Genomic DNA, 16899 nt, shown 5'->3' on the forward strand with positions numbered 1-16899 from the left:
TCAGGTCAACTGAGAGAGTCTCTTATCTCATTCAAGGAGAAATTTCTATAACTCTCTAAGGAGGCAAGGTAGAAATCAATGACATGTTGAGGTGCCATCCCCTCTACATGTCTTTAGATTCCCAGAGTCTTTTCTCTCTCAATTCAGATTTCACTCCAAAGAGGGCCTGACACTACCTGCTTTCTGTCTTGAAACAGGAAGCAAGAGGCTCTCTACTCTCCTCAGGATTTCATGCCAACACCATTCCTCATGCAGAATCAAGTAATCTTTCTTTCCACCAATAAGGAGAGTCTCATGTAAAGTGTAACTTGCAAAATTCTTCAGGGTTTTGATACTTGGTTACATAAGCATAAGCCTGAAAATAGAATACATAATGTCTACAACAATGGAAAGGGAAAGAAGAAGGAGGGAGAGCAGGAAAAGGAGAAAAAAGAAGAGAAGGAGGAAGAGGACAACAAATTGAAACTGAATATTAGAAAATTACAATGACTAAAGTTGGCCCCCAGGAAGAGTTATGAGAAGGCACCTCCCTGCTCTCTTTGAAGAGGTGAGATACTATAAGTATGGGCTACTGCATGCAGTGTCAGACTTTTGGTATGTTGGTCAATTTTCTGAACTGGTGTTTTTGTTGTTGTTATGAAGGTTGGCTGGGAGCAGACAAGTTGAATTTTTAAATGAACATGACGTTATTAACAAAATATATCAATAAAAATTTTTTTTTAAAAAACCCCCAAACATACCACATATACTAAAATATTCACAGCAGTACTTTTTGAAGTAGCAAATAACTGGAAACAAAGTTGATACCACCAACTGGGGAACCGCTAAACAAATTGTGGCACGTAAGTGTGATGGAATATTACTGAGCAAAATGCATATGAAGAGTATCTTGGTAAAGTTAAAAGTACTGAGTTTTGAGTAAAAGGAACTAGATTCAAATGCTACTTCTGATGCTTACTACCTATGTGACCTTGGTCAAGTCACTTAATCTTTCTAGGTCTCAGTATCCTCTTCTATAAAATTGGCAGGGGTGGACTGGATTGGTGAGTTGGGTTAAATGGCCTCCAAGGCCCTTCCAGCTCTAAATCTATGGTCCTATGGAGAATTCTGAGAAGAATGGTGGTCCAAGCCAGGCTGGTGCTTCAATTTCAGAACTGGAATGAAATGAGATACTTGTAGATCATTTAACAGCTAACAAAAGGAGGTTGAAATAGCCACAGTAGGGAAAGGATATTCAAGAAGAATATAAAAACACTTCAGTTTCATGCAGCTTTCCTCCCTCTGTGTTGGTTATACTGGGGTACGGGTTAAAATCAAGAAGGTCAAGCAACTCCTACCTTCTCCAGAGCTGGCTTTTGCTCTTGAGCTACCAGAGCAAAGCTACTTGAGCTCAGTGGCCTGAGCCTTAATGTCCTAAGCCAATTAAATCTCAAGGATAATTTTAATACCTTTTAACGCACAAGCTATTAACTTCTATTGTGTCATAGATCCCTTTGGAAGTCTGGGGAAACCGTTCCCATGAACCCCTCTTCAGAGTACATTTTTAAAATGTATACAACAAAATACATAGGCTTACAAAGGAAACCAATTATATTTAAATAGTTATGAAAATATTTTTAAAACAAGTTCAGACCCTCCCAGGTTAAGGAAAATTAGCCTAATCTCCATGGTAGATATTATTCTTGTCTATATGGGAAAACTTATGTTAGTCAATAGAAGTAAATGGGACCAGAAAAAAATTTACAAAATGATTACAACAGTATAGATAAAAAAAAAAAAAACTAACAACAAAAAGAAACATTTGACAGTTATAATGATCATATTTGGCTCTGGAGAAGAGTTGAAAAATACACCTCCCTCCCATCTTCGAAGACATTGGAGGTGGGGGTTGTGTCTATCTTAAGACTTGGCTGATGCTGAACTCAGTTATGCTGAACTTTTTTTTCTTTTTCTTTTTTTTATTTTTACAAAGGACAGCTCACCGGGAAGGAGAAGAACATATATTTAATAATGACAGTGATATAAAAACAAAATATATTAACAAAAATAAGATTAAAAATAAAGACTGAGAATTTAGATAAGTGATGGGGCACACCTGCCCTCTTCTCAGAGTAGTGGTATAGAATAACATGCCATCATGTTAGCACAGTACTTCACGCATGGTAGGTACTTAATAATTATTTATTGACTGACTGTTGGACAAAACCAAGATGTTTGCTTGTTTTAAGCAGAACCAGAGTGGTGACTGTGCAAGTAGAAAAAGGGGAAGATTTGTGAGAGATTTTATAGCAGTAGAAAAGACAACTTAGTGAGGAGTCAAATATGATACTGAATTTCTTTTTTAATATTTTTCCTTATCAATGATGGCTCAGTGGGAAAAGGAAGAGAGGCATTTGTGAGAACAACAAATTTTTTAAAAGTAAAGCATGAAAAGTCATATGTGAAACAATTCAAGAAAAATTACACAATAAACTATTTAAAAAATGTTGGAAATTCTGAAACCATATAGAAAAAACTTTTATACTCTTTTTCTTTGATAGCCCAAAATGCCCAGTAAAACACTTTTAAAAAGAAAAGACCTTCTACCTGCAAAATGTAAAAAACAGAAGCAAAAGTCTTCTTATCTTCTCTCAACCAACAGTACTAATCCCACACTGGTTGCATGTGTTTGTGTCTTTGTCTACATCTGTGTATATGTATATACACATATATATGTATGTATGTATTGTATATGTGTATATACACACATACATATAGCCAAATGGATACTTTTAATAAAATGATCTCTTTTTTTCTAAGTAAGTCTTTTCATTCTACCCCAAAACTAAGCTAAGTTGACAAACTTATTTGAAACTCAGAAACCATAATTCTTGAAAAGAATATTCATGATGTTTTCCCAGAAGTAACTCACCCTTCCAGGAAAGGAAGATAACCACAGTCAGGCAGAGATGAAGACAGGCTCCCTCCTTCACTGAGCAATGCTTTTCTTTTCCATATCAGAAATTAAATGTAGATACTCTAAGCCACTCTCTTCTCAACACTCTGAAATCTGGTTTACAAAGTCATCATTCAGCTGAAACTGCTTTCTCCAAAGTTGGCCAAGATTTAATTACCAGATGCAATGATCTTTCCCAAATCCTCATCCTTTTTGGTCTCTCTTCAAAAACTGACACTCCTCTTGGCCATTCCTCTTCTTATTTATTTATTATTATTTATTATATATTATTATTATTGTTTGTTTTTGGTACTGCTTCTCTATCTTAGTTGCCTTTCTACTTGTCTATTATTATTCCAGCTCTCTTTGCTAGATCTTAATGTCATACTCACTAACTGTAAATGTCCACCAAGACTCTGTCCTGGGCTCTTTCTTTTTCTATACTTATCTCAACACCAGATATATCTCTATATATCTAGTCTTTCTCCTGAACTCCTTCACTAACTGCCTATTCAACATTTGGAACTGGATGTCTTATAAAAATATCAAACCAAACAGGTCTAAAACAAAACTCATCTCTAAAACTCATTATCTCTCTCCAAGAAACCTTTCTTTACTTTCCTATCACTGTCAAGGGCATCACTATGTTACCAATCACCCAAATGTATAACTTCAAGGGTCATCTTGGACCCCAGACTTGCTGACTCCATATATCCAAATCAAGTTAGCTGCTAAATGTTGTCCTTTCTATTCTGGTAGACACAACTCTAATTTAGGCCCTCATTTCTTCACAGGTCTATTGCAATAGCCTATCAACTGGACCTCCTGCCTCAAGTGTCTTCCTACTCCAATCTGTCCTCTACATAGTTGCCAAAAGTATTTTCCTAAGGCACAGGTCCGACCATGTCACCCCTTAACTCTATAAATTTTAGTGCTCTCTTTTTACCTATAGGATCAAATAAATTCCTTTGTTTGACATTTAAAGCTCTTCACAATCTGGCCCCTTCCTAGCTTTCCATTTATCTCACACAATACTACATTGTATGACATTAATGAAGCACACATAAAGGGACGTGGTGTGGTCAAGCCATAACTCACAAACTCCTGGTACTAGAAATTCTTTCTACTTTTGTAGAGTCCTCATACAGCTCCCCTTAGACCAGGGGTTCTTAACCCTTTTCGTTCCATGGAATCCTTTGGCAGTCTGATTTAGTCTATAGATCCCTTCTTAAAATGTTTTTAAATAACTGAAAGAAATGCTAACTTTCAGTTTAAAGTTATTAAAAATAAGGATATCATTTGTTTCCCATCCAAGTTTAGAGATCTCATGAAAAATATATCCCAGGTTAATAACCCCTGCCTTATAACAGAGTTCTATGCTACATATGCTGCTTAGGACCATCTACTTCCTTGAGTCCACCTTGGGCATTTCTTTATTTCAGGAAGGATAAATGCTCCCTGAAGCTGCTCACTCTGGTACCTGTCTCTGGTATCCAAAGCAATTCAAAGTTAAATCTATTGTTTCCAATTGGTCTAGTCTCTCAGACACCATTGTCAATGGGAAAAGAGGTAGAGGAGAGAAGGGTAAATACTTTGTCTAGGCTCATTCCTCTCCTCATTGCTGCCCTTTGATCTGGGATCTTCCAGATAGACTAGCTAACTCCCAGCCCAGCTTGTTTTTATACATAGGCCCAAGAGGCATAACTGATTCTTTCCATTAATCACATTGATCCCTTTTTCATTCAATTAGAGAAGGGGAGTAAGGTATAGACTGGGCAAGGTATAAACAAGTCATTCTCCTATTCGATAAAGTCCAGTGGCTCTCTATTGCCTCCAGGATCAAATATAAAAATCCTCTGTTTGGCATTTAAAACCTCTCATAACCTGACTCCTTCCTAACTTTCCAGTTTTCTCACACCTTACTCCCCTCCATATACTCAATTTTATGTAAAACACTCAATCTCCTGAGCATTTTCACTCTTTCTCAGGGCTGGAATTCTCTACTTCCTGTCTTCCCTTGCTCCCTCAATCAGCTCAAATCCAACTTTTAGCCAGAGGTTTTTCTCCTCCAGTCCTCCGTAAGATTAACGTTTTCCCTTTGACACTATCTCCAATTTATCCTGTAGTTCCTACTTTAGTCGTTTGCATGTTATCTCTCCCAGTCAACTGTCAACTCCTTGAGAACAGGGACTGTTTTTGCCTTTATTGTATTTGCAGCCGCAGTACCTGGCATACAGTAGGTGCTTAATGCCTGTTGATTTCTTGTACTGAAATGGGGGGCAGAGTGCAGTCTCATATTATATTTGTATCCCCAGTATATGGTAAACTTTCAACGCAATGCCGTATATATCTTAAAAGAAAAGGTTTTCTCTCTGGACATTCCTAATAACCCTCATAAGCCATCTGTTTAACTTTCTGCTGAGTCAGTCTGTTGGGCACTACAGGCCGCCCGAAGCAGCTTCCCAAATCACATTTAGGGAGAGTTATCACCAGATGCATTGGGAACGGGAAGGAGGGGGGTGTCCAGGGAGGCCGTTTGGAAGAATCTGGACAGCTGTGAGTAGTGTGTGAAACAGCCATTCTATCAGGATTCAAGGGCTGTGGTCAGTGGCTCTGAAGAGGCAGACAGCACCCGCCAGGCTGACCACAAAAGAGAACAACAAAAACCCTGATTATGGGCAGGCCCGAGTCTGGCTGGAGTAAATGAGAGCAGGAGTCGAGGCAGGAGGTAAAGGAAGAAGGAAGGAGAGAGGGGCTGATGGGAGCAGCCCAGCAGCCTGCACTGGCCGCGAGCCACCAAGAGGAGGAGCAGAGAATCCTTTGAGCACATTAAAAAAGCCAGGCTTAGCACAAGCCAGAAGAAAACACATCCATAGAAGGAGCTTGAGAGAAGACAGCCCCGCAGTTTTTTTCCTCGTCTTTTCTTCTTTCTCTACTTCGTGGTGAATTGCTTCAAATACTTTTTTTTTCTTCTCCCTCCTCCCCACCTCTCCAAGCAACAAAGAAGAGAGAAACTTTCTCCTGGTTGAGGCTTACCAGGTGAGAAGGAGGGTGTGCACCAGGGCTCCATTCGATTTCCTTTCTTCGCCCTCCCCCCAAATTCTCCCAACCCCAGCCCCCAATCCTTAGGAGTTCCGAGTGGACATCGCAGCCCCGCTCAAACCAAGCGTTCCCCCCCCCCCCCCTCCCCCCCGCTGGAGAGAAAAGGAGAGAGGTTGGGAAAAGGAGGAGGCAGCAGAAGCAGCGGCGACAGCAGCAGCAGCAGCAGCAGCAGCAGCAGCAGCAGCAGCAGCAGCAGCAGCAGCAACAGCAACAGCAGCGCCCCGGGAGGAGGCTGAGGCAGAAGCGCTCCCGGCCAGCTCCTTCTAACAACGCCGCCGCCGCCCCCCTCAACCCCGCCCCCCTCCCCCCAGGACTCCCAGACATGAACGCCACTGCGAGAAGTCTCCTTCTCTCCCTCTCCATCCTGCTCCTCTGGAAGCTGGATCGGTTCAGCGAAGCCTGTAGCTGCTCCCCCGTGCATCCGCAACAGGCGTTTTGCAATGCAGATGTAGGTAAGAAAAGGCGGTTCCTCTCCTTATCTGTAGTATTCTCGGCCGGGCTTCGCGGCCACCTCCCTTCTTCCCCCACCGCTTCCTCACCCGGTTCTTTATCGCCTCTTGGATTCAGCACTTGGAAGCCACCCTCACCCCCAACTCAGATGAAATCTCCTAGGGGTGGGGGTGGGGATGAAGGAATCTCACGTGGTGGCCAAATAAAAACCACTTGTTTAAACTAGCATCCACCCTTAACTCCCCTTCTTCTTCCTCGGCCCCCCACCCCGCCTCAACCCCTCTATCCTGAGCACAGAAGCGTTAGTTTCGTTAGACTCGGTTGTAAGTTTGACATGCAATTTGTCCCCTTTATCTCCTTCTCTTTCTTTCTCTCCTTCCCTCCCCCTTTCCTCTCTCTGATGCTTCTCAACCTCAGAATTCCGCTAAAATTCCACTGCAGCTCCAACCCCAGAAAAGGAGCCAGGGAATGGATTTGATTTTGGCAGGCGGCGGGCTCGAGGATGCTAGTAGGAGTGGGGGAGGGAATGGGAGACACAGCAGAGAAGAGGCAAAGCGGGGCTTTCTTTCCCCCCCCCCCCCCTTTTCTTTTTTTCCCCTCCTAAATCGAGCCGAGGAGGTGAAAGTGAGGGCCTCGCTCAGGAAGAAACTTTTGCAGGTGGGAAGGTTCTATGCCTGGGGTTGAATCAGTTGGTCGCCCCTCCCCCCTTCATTACCCGCACCCCCTCCTTTTTTTCCTTTTTCTTTTTTTCCTTTTTTTTCTCCTTAAAGAAAAAGCTCCCTCCTTTTGAAGGATGCGAGACACTCTTCACAGACCAAATTTCTAGGGCTTAGAGTTGCCTTAGTGAAAGCCATCGTGTGAAAGATGGGCCTGAGTCTTTACCATTCTTGCCCAGGGTTCTCCCACAAAGCAGATGTGGGACTCTGCTTGTGTGGAGTGAAACGGTCCTCATTTTGTTTAAGATTTCTGTATTGGGACTTTTACAAATGTTCTTGAAGTTTCTGGTGACTGGAAGGGGAAAGTCCTGCCCTTGACCCTGTCGCTGTTAGGATTTCAGAGATAATTTTTATTCTCCTACTCTCACTGGAGTCCTAGGAGAAGATGGCAGGAGTCAGGAAAAAAGAAGAGTGGAGAAAAAGAGCTGGACTGATCCATGGTGGGTCCAGCAGACAGGGGGCAGCCAGAAAAGAAAGGAAAAAGCTGAGCAGGGTAGATTTCAATCTACTTACCAAGTATAAATAGCTTCACGGCCTTTAAGCCCTTGGTCATGATTAGCCATGTTTTTTCAGTTTAACCAAAACAGAAGATATCAAGGTCAGGTTCTCTAGCCCACTATGCTTTTGTGTCAGGTTTATTTTTCCCCCTAAGGACTCTGCAACCCAAGCTCCTATTCCTAACCTCCTTCCTACTCCCACAGTCTTTTTTTCTTGTTAAGTCAGATAAGAAGATACAAGGTGAGGTATTGATCAACTGCCCTGGCCTGAAACTGGGGTTCCTCTCCCTCCCTTCCACCTCACTTTAGTTGATAATTTCTTACATCTCCTGGTTTTTACCCTTCACATCCCCCACAACAACAACAACAATAAAAACACCTGACTTGGCTTTTTTGGATTATATTGGCTTTCCTCCTAGGGTTATAGTTCTGTACTACCTGTGGGAAGGACTCAAGAGTAGGTTCAGGTTTTGCATTGTTTCATGGTTTCTTATTTTAATAATAATATCCAAACCCATTTAGGTTTGCAAAGCCCTTCATCCTCAAGGGAAAAGTGAGTCACTCCCAAAGATTTGTCAGAATTTTGGTTTGACCAAGATGAATGCAGGTTTATGTGGACACAATTATATGGATGACTCAATTTAGGAACACTTGGACCTAAAAATGAGGGAGAGAAGGGCAGGTGGTTCTTCCTAAACAGGATTTTAGAGAGGATGAGAAGGTCTTGAGGTATTCAGTTTGAAGGGAGAGGTGCATCCTAACTATCTCAGATGTGGAAATAGTCTAGGTCCTGGTGACTGCCTTGTCTTATACTTATTTCCCATTGAGTTTCGCTGGGAACAGGCTCACGGATTTAGAGTTGGAGGAGACCTTCAAGGTTATCTGGTCCAGCTTCCTCGCTTTACAGACAAGACAGCTGAGGTTTAGAGAGTGATCTACCCAAAGTCACACAGGTTACACTAACTGACAGAGGCAGTATTCAAAGCCACATCATCTAATTCCAAAGCCAAAGCCCTTTCTAGTATACCACCACCATTTAGGGAATAGCAACAAGATTTACTGAGTCAGTGAATCATATCTCATGGGCCTGAATCAGATCCAGACACTTGGGAGAAGCACATGGATCTCAAGACACACAGGTTCCTGTTTACTCAGTGCTGGTAAGGAAGGGGCTGGGCTCAGGGAAAGCACCTCCACATATCTCTGCTGCTTTGAGAATAAAACAGAAAATTACTTCTTTCATCTCTGTCACCTCCCTAATCTCCAGGCCTCTTCCTCTTTGATTGTTGGATTGCCAGACCAGTGCTACAAATGGGTGCTACGACTATTTCAATTCTAGGTATGGTAGGGGGAGAGTACTTCTTATTTATTGAAATGAGGAAGCACCCTTTTAAAGTGGGCCTCTTTATAGTTCATATAGTTCAGCCCTCTTTACTTTCATTCTTCTCCAATGTCTCAGCTTAGATCATCAGAAACACGAGTTGGCCAAGGGTTCCAACATTTTCTTCTCTCAAGTTTTTTTCTTGGGAATGAGGCTGGTTAGAGATTGGATTAAATTGGGAGGCCCAAAGTGTTGATACAGAATCATTATTGACACCTCTTATTTTGGTCAATAAATCTTCTGCAGTTTAACAATAATGACTCACATTTTGCCTTTCCAATTGTTTTGTTGCTGTTTAGTCCTTTCAGTCACGTCCAACTCTTTGTTGACCCTATTTGAGGTTTTCTTGGCAAAGATACTAGAGTTTTGCCCTTTCCTTCTCCAGCTCATTTTACAGATGAGGAAATTGAGGCAAATAGAATTAATGACTTGCCCATCATCACACAACTAGTAAATGTTTGAGGTTTTAAACTTAGGTCTTCCTGACTCCAGGCCAAGTGCTCTATCCACTGAGTCATCTAGCTCTCCTTTCTAATTGCATCTCAGCACAATGTCTAGAGCATAGTAGGTGTTCAATAAATACTTGTTCACTTGATGTTTGTACATCACTTTAAAGTTTGCAAAGCATTTTCTTCACAATAACTTGAACAGTAGGTAATAGAATTATTATCATTCCCATTTGACAGATGAAGAAATTGTGGTTTTGAGAAATCATGACTTGTTGACAGCCATAGAGCTAGGGAGTATCAGAAGTAGGATTTGAGTCTCCTTACTATGGTGCCAGTACTCTATACATTATGACATATTGCCTCCCATGAGCTCCATGAGGGCAAGGACCTTGTCTTATTTTTTTTTAAGTGGAATCACATTTTAAATTTCAATGCAGCATGTATTTATTTTTATAATTTTTTTAAAGTGTGCAAACTTTAGGACCAAATGAATATCAAATTCTATTCAACATTGGCCCAAATTCCCTTGTGATCTTTGTTTAACTTTTTACATAGTTGTGAACACAGGCAACCTGGTATATTGTGAAGACACTTGGATTCAGGAACCTCTATGTTTGAATTCTGGCTCTGTCTTTCCAAAGCTATATGTAACCCACTTAGTCCTTCAGTAATTCAGCCATTTACTTTTTGTTGTAAAGATTCGACGTACTTTGGGGTTTTCTGCTAACCAGAGATATCCTTATCAAGATTCTTAAACCTTTTTTGTGTCATGGACTCCTTTGGCAATCTGGTGAAGCCTTAGGGACCGCCTCTCAGAATAACATTTTCAAATGCATAAAATGAAATACAAGGGACTGCAAAAGAAACTAATTATATTGGAATATGGTTAGCAAAATGTTAAACAAGTTCACAGACTCCAGGTTAAGAACCCCTGTACTGGAAAATATCTGTATGTATAACTTGTATGTCTATTCTCCCTTTCCCCTTTGAATTTCAGCTGTTGACAGGTGGATCTCATTGATGATAAGCTTTGCAACCAAAATCATTTGGTGTTTTGTTTTTGTTTTGGGGAGGCAATGGGCACATAACCAAGTGATTTGCCCAGGGTAACATTGCTAGTAAGTGTCCAAGGCCAGATTTGAACACAGGTCTTCCTGACTCTATGACCAGTGCTCTATCCAAACCAAAACTATTTGGATACATTTCAGTTGTGAGTTTGGGGGGTTAAATTTCATAGAGAATGAAGAGCAGATAAGATCCAAAAACCTTCCTGGGGACAACTGCATTGTTACCCATTTAGACCTAGTGCGGCACCACATATGATTGGACATAAAGTTTAGGAGGATATAAAAAGACTCCACATTTATTACGCACCTACTGTATGCAAGGTGATATTGCTAGGTGCTGAGAGCTAAGTGATGAGGTCCTTAGCCCTAGAAGTGCTTAAAATCAATGGGTTAAGGACAAATGCACAAGTAAATATAATACAAAGTAGAGCATGAAAGTACATTTCAAGTTCAAATATGTTATGAGGATACAGAGGAAAGAATTTTAGTTCTGAGTGTCACTAGTAGGAAAAGAAGAGGCATTAGAGGAGAAAAAGAACATGGGTGTTACAGGATCAGGAAGTCTTCCAGGGAAGTGGAATAAGAACTCTGGAGGTAGTACAGTTCCCTGACAATCTGATCATGCCACCCTAAATAGTGTTTGCCTTAATAAAAAGGATTTTTTTCAAGTGTCTTTCTTCATACAGCTCCGTGGCTTCAATTATATGACTGCATGGATCTTCTTCATCTCTTGGCACATCCATCAAGGAAAACCCTTCATTCTTCATATAATAAAACCCTACTATCATTAGGGCATGTACTGTGAGATATTTTCAAGCAGGGATAATGTGTAGACACCAATATGTTTACAACTTCTCTCTTGGTTCCCTTTTATGACCAAGAGCCTATATTTTTTAAACAACTGAGTGGAATTAAAGGAAGAGAGTGGGCATGCAACACAGAATGAAGTTATTTGGCCTGATCATAACCATGATCACACCAGTACTACTCAATTGATTGGAGCAGGAAAAGATTTCTGCTTTGCAGATGTGAAAACTATGGCTTCTAGGGAGAGAATAAGCTAACGGTACCAAGCCTGATGCACGTGGAGGACTTCTGTACCTGTTCCCTGGATTGTACTGCCTGTTTGGTTGGGCTATGTCAGATATGGGGTTTTCTTGGATTCCAGTAGTATGCTTCTAGAGTATTCCAACCAGAACGTTTGGGTGAAAGTTTTGTTCTAAGAAAGAAGCAGCTTCTTGTGACATTTCATGTTTTATTTGATCATTTGACTGGGTCTGGAAGCAAGAGCAAGGCTGAGCAATTTTACTTTTTCCCTGCCCAGAAAGTTCCAATTTATCATCCTCAGGTCATAAACACTTGCTTCAGGTAGCCTGTGTTTCAAAGATAGCATTAACCAGAGAGTGGATCAGAGATCCATTACAGGCACCTGGTGTGGAATTAAATGTCGACAAAGCCATCCTACACAGGTGACTTGCTTTGCCTTTATAGCTAGGCTTGGTGATGGGCTTCTGAACATATGAGAAGCTTTCTTCACGTTGTCATTTAGAATGCTTTGCAGCTGAGAGGGTCAAAGAGGTAAAGTACTTTTTTTGGCAGATGGAAATTGGATCTTTCCTCTAAAAATATGACAAAGAATGGGTGATCACCCTCTGTTTAAAAATGAGGGCAGAGTATGGAGACATGGGGGAGAGGGTATCGGGAACGAACTGAATGTAATTTCTGTCTAAGATACCACTTCTCAATGGTAGGATTGCTTAAGTTGTACGCTGAGATTTACTTAATTTGGGGGACAATTTTTTCTTGCGATTGTTTATTGCAGTGATCCATTCAGGAGCATTGGGTTTAGAGTCCAGGTCATGCAAGTGGTAAGTGAGAAAGGAAGGATTTGAGCCCAGGTCCTACAACTCCAAATGCAGTGTTCTTGCTATTGTACTATGCTCCTTTTATAATGAAAGTACTTATAAAATTTAAAGACTGCTATATGTTGGCAAGATATTATTACAGGAGGGTAGGGAGGTAAAGTAGAAGACAGGAAATAAAAATCTGGCTGTTAGTGCCCCCCAAAATACAGCCATTCTCCACTCCCCACATATCCCCAGTTTACAGGTACTACTTGGTTGGTATAAATAGACATACTCTGGGAAAGCAGTTATTTGCAAGACTGGACTGGCCTACTCTTCAAGTTCTTGGCTTTATTCCAATACTTGATGGCTTCAGTGACTGGAAGCCAAGGAAAGAACTTTGGAGAAAGGATTGTTCAGAGAACCTAGAAGGAAAGTCATTCTGAGACAAGGTTTCTACTCACCAGTTTTATCTTTCCCTTGTGAGGACCATGCTAAGTCAAGTGATTGTGGTACGAAGTTCAACAAGCATTTACTCCCCTCCAGGCACTGTGCTACATCCAGGCATATGAAGACAAAGACAAAACAGCCCTTGTCCTTAAGGAGTTTATACATTCTTATGTTGTAGAGGAGTAGTAGTGTAGGACTGGCACATCTCTGTGCTTATGATATATGTTTGATTTTCTACTTACTGGACTGTCTTTTCTCATACTTATCAGCAGCTGTTGTTAATGTGACTGGGGGAAAAGGTGAAAACAGGAGGAAGGGAGGGTGTCATCCCAAGCTTTACCTTGAAAAGAGGAATCTTGACCAGTTATACCTCTGAAACTTTCTGAATTCCAGTTAAATAATGAATGAGTGGAAAGGGACTTCAAGAGGTCATCTAGTCAGGCTCTAGAGCTTGTAGGCTGATGAATAGCTAAACCTTCAGAAATGAGGGACATAGACATGACATGGTCAGAATTAGAATTTAGCAGAACTGACTACTCCCTCTTTATGGCTCCCACCCTCCTGTAGGTGTTGTCACACTTTCTCAACTCCTTCCTTTCAGAAGTAATTCTCCAGTTATTTCACTGGTCTCCTCCCTCAGAGGGGAGGGGTTTGGGCAAATCTCTGAGTCTCAGTTTCCTCATCTAAAGTGTACCTTACTCAAGTGAGATAATATTTGTAAAACTCATACATAGTGCCTGACACATGATGTGTGCTTCATAAATGTGTGTTTCCACATTTCACTTCCCTATATTTCACAAGACTGTTGTGAGGATTTAAATGAAATAACGTATGTGAAGTGCTATAAAATGTCAGCTGTTATTATTTACACTGTATATGACAAACTTTTCCATCTTAACCATTTTCTGTGCTGCCACTGTTGCTGTGGCTGCTTCAGCCTTGGGACTTGGCCACCGGAGTCCAGAAAGTTAAGTCACTCTGCCCTGCATTACCTGGTCCATGTACCCTCATCTTTGCCCAGCCATGTTCTGTCTTGTTGTACTGCAAGGGTCATCCCTCCCCTACTTCCCACATCTTGCTCTGAAAATTGTTTATTCAATCAATGCTACCATTGTTTCTGGAAAGGACACATCAGTGAATTTGCCTTCTGGTTCCAATCTTTGTGATTTCTTAGACCAGAATGCCTTTCTTTATCCACCAGTTCCCTTGTCAAAGTCATTCCTTTCCCATTATAATATAAGCTTTTAAGGGCAAGGAATGTCTCATTGTTTATACTGGGCACTTAATACGGTGGTTGGCACTTAGTAAGTACTTAATAAATACTGTTCATTCATTCATTCATTCATTCATTCATTCTGCTTCCATTCACATACTGGTTGTGTAACTAAGAGGAAGTAACTTAACATTTCAATGTCCCAGGTGACTCCCTAAGGTTATAATTTATGGAAGACTTGCTAGTCTGCATCAATCAATGTGCAAGCATTTTTAAAGCATCTACTTGAGCCTATATGTATCAGTGGAGGGAGTTTCTTTTCAAACTGGGAGCTCCACACACCAATGAAATAACAGATCTGTTAGTCTATAGTTAGACTAAAACTATCAATTACCCATGTTATCTGTGGATGATGTTCATTCCTAGGTTCACTTCGCCTTTCCATTAGGCATACTTCTAAAATGTCTTTCTTTCAGTAGTTGTGTATCCTTAGGGAATGCAGCATTATATAACATCCTTAGCCAAACTCACTTAAAAAGGTGTCTGTTGATGGGGGGTAGGGAGCAATGTTTAAATGTATTCCAAAGCCAAATGAAATGTTATTTTGATGGTCTGCTCTACTGGATTATCCATGTCACTCCATTCCATTAACACAGACAAGTGACAATTGACAATATTATATTAAGCATTTAATAGAGCACTCTGCCTCGCTCTTGGCCTTATAATTCTAAAGTGATATAGAAAATCAAGGGAAGAGTTGTCTACTTTTCATCCAAAAATATGACCAGAATTCAGTGATCAGCCCATATTTAGGGTACAGAAGACAGAGGGTTAGAGATTTTAGGTTTTAAATGATTAAGAATAGTATTTTTAACCACGAAGAAAGAGTGTAGAATGACTGGTGGTCTTAAAATCTGTGGAAGATTATCTATATCAATATAGTAGTTGTCATTTCCAAAGGAAATGAGTTTTTGACTTATGCATGAGAAATCTGAACAATGGCATAGAGTACATAATGAGTATAAAGAATGTCCTCTCAATAAGACTCCAATCCACTAAATAAAGCCCAGCCATTATTTCTTCTGGGCCTTTCTCTAATAATGGCATTTCTATCTCTCTTAGAAGGTTTATTGTGTACAGAACTGGCTTTGGATGGAAGTAAGAGAAAGTAATGAATGGGGTGCCTTTCCTATTTTAACAATAGCTCACATTTTTATAGGGCTTTATGGTTTACAAAGCACTTTTTCTCAAACTTGTATTTGAAGTAATGAATGTGATGCCCTTCTTATTTTAATAACAGTTCACATTTTTATAGTACTTTGTGGTTTATAATGTACTTTTTTCAAATAGTCCAGTTTTGTAAGGTAATGTGTTAGCCCTATTTTACAGATAAAGAGACTGAGGCTAAAATAGATTAAGTGACTTAAGTCATGGAAGTAAGTAGCAGAGCTCAGATTTGGACCAACTTAAGGACTTCCCAAAAGCCCTTCAGTCTCAGAATTGGGAGTGAGCTAGGGAAATCTTTTAAGCCATATGAACTTAAGTAGCTATCATTTTAAAAGACCAGAATTTCTAATCTCCCTTTTACAACAGAAATATTTACTTATTTGTTTATGTATCCTATACTGAAGAAGTATATAACTTCATTGAAGTTAAGGATTGTTGTTTGTGTGAAGACTTGGGGGGGGGGGGAAGAAGAGTGGATTTAATCAATCACTTCCAGCTCAATTGAAGTAATTAATAGGGTGCTATACCCTGATACCTTTATCAAATTAGACTGCATCTTTGGAATTAATTAATGAAAATTTCTAAAATATCCACAAAAGCATTACCATTATGTTACCGTTATGCTGGTCATCAATTAACCCCTTTCACATCAAATATTTAGGGTTTTGTTTTGTTTTGTTTTACTTATTATTTAGGAAGATGTTTTAAAATGAGAACAGATTTTTTTTTTTATAATGGAAGAGATAAGGAATGGGCCTATGATTTCATTGGTATAGGGAACTACAAAATGTGAGAACTTCTATGAGTGCAGATCAGTACTTCTGCACAAATTAGAGTCTTAGAGAATTGCTTGGAGCACTAAGAGATTACGGTCACAGAGCCACTGTTCCAGTGCTCTATCCACAACAACCTACTGTCTCTTTTATAATGGGAATGAAGGGAAAATAAATAGTACTCATTTTACAGAGATTTGCTTTGCAATTCATCTTTGTTTCAATGTCATTAATCAACAAGCAAGGGATTCATGTAGCAGGATTAGAGTGTTTGGGTGAGAATGGAGTAATACTTGGCCAGTAATAGTATGAAGTTTCTCCATTTTGAGGAGTTGAGCAGTTGCTTCCACTCCTTTGCTCATACAAAAGGGTTAGCAATTAGGGCTTTACAATGAGTCAGCTTCACATTGTGTCCAGGGCTGTTAATAGAGTTATGACCCACTGTCATCCTTTTCCTTTGAAGCTAAAGAAAATGAAAACGGACTATGATTATAGCAAGAAGGTCTTAATATGGATACCAGAAAACAACAACTTTCTGATTGAGGTTTGGAAGGCAATGACATGGCATACCCTAAACCAGGGGCTCTTAATTTGGGATCCATGGAAGGGGGATCTGCAATTTAAAAAAATTTTTGATAACTTCTTCAGTATAATTGGTTTCATACTTTGTTATCCTATATTATTTTATGAATTTAAAAATATCATTCTGAGAAGAACTCCATCAATAGGCTTTACCAGACTGCCATTACACACACACACACACACACACACACACACACACACACACACACACAC

General features: G+C 40.2%; 1 protein-coding gene across 1 annotated transcript in view; it reads left to right on the forward strand.

Annotated features, from left to right (window-relative positions):
- Positions 1 to 6207: 6207 nt before the first annotated feature.
- TIMP2 (TIMP metallopeptidase inhibitor 2) overlaps positions 6208 to 16899 on the forward strand; it is an 87781-nt gene continuing 77089 nt past the window's right edge. The window contains exon 1 of the mRNA XM_027850180.1: positions 6208 to 6489. Within this exon, the coding sequence (XP_027705981.1) occupies positions 6360 to 6489 (130 nt within the window). The 5' untranslated portion in view covers positions 6208 to 6359. The remainder of the gene's footprint in view (positions 6490 to 16899) is intronic.

The sequence above is a fragment of the Vombatus ursinus genome, unplaced genomic scaffold, assembly GCF_900497805.2.
Source record: "Vombatus ursinus unplaced genomic scaffold, bare-nosed wombat genome assembly UNPS02008996.1, whole genome shotgun sequence".
Taxonomy (NCBI): Eukaryota; Metazoa; Chordata; class Mammalia; order Diprotodontia; family Vombatidae; genus Vombatus; species Vombatus ursinus.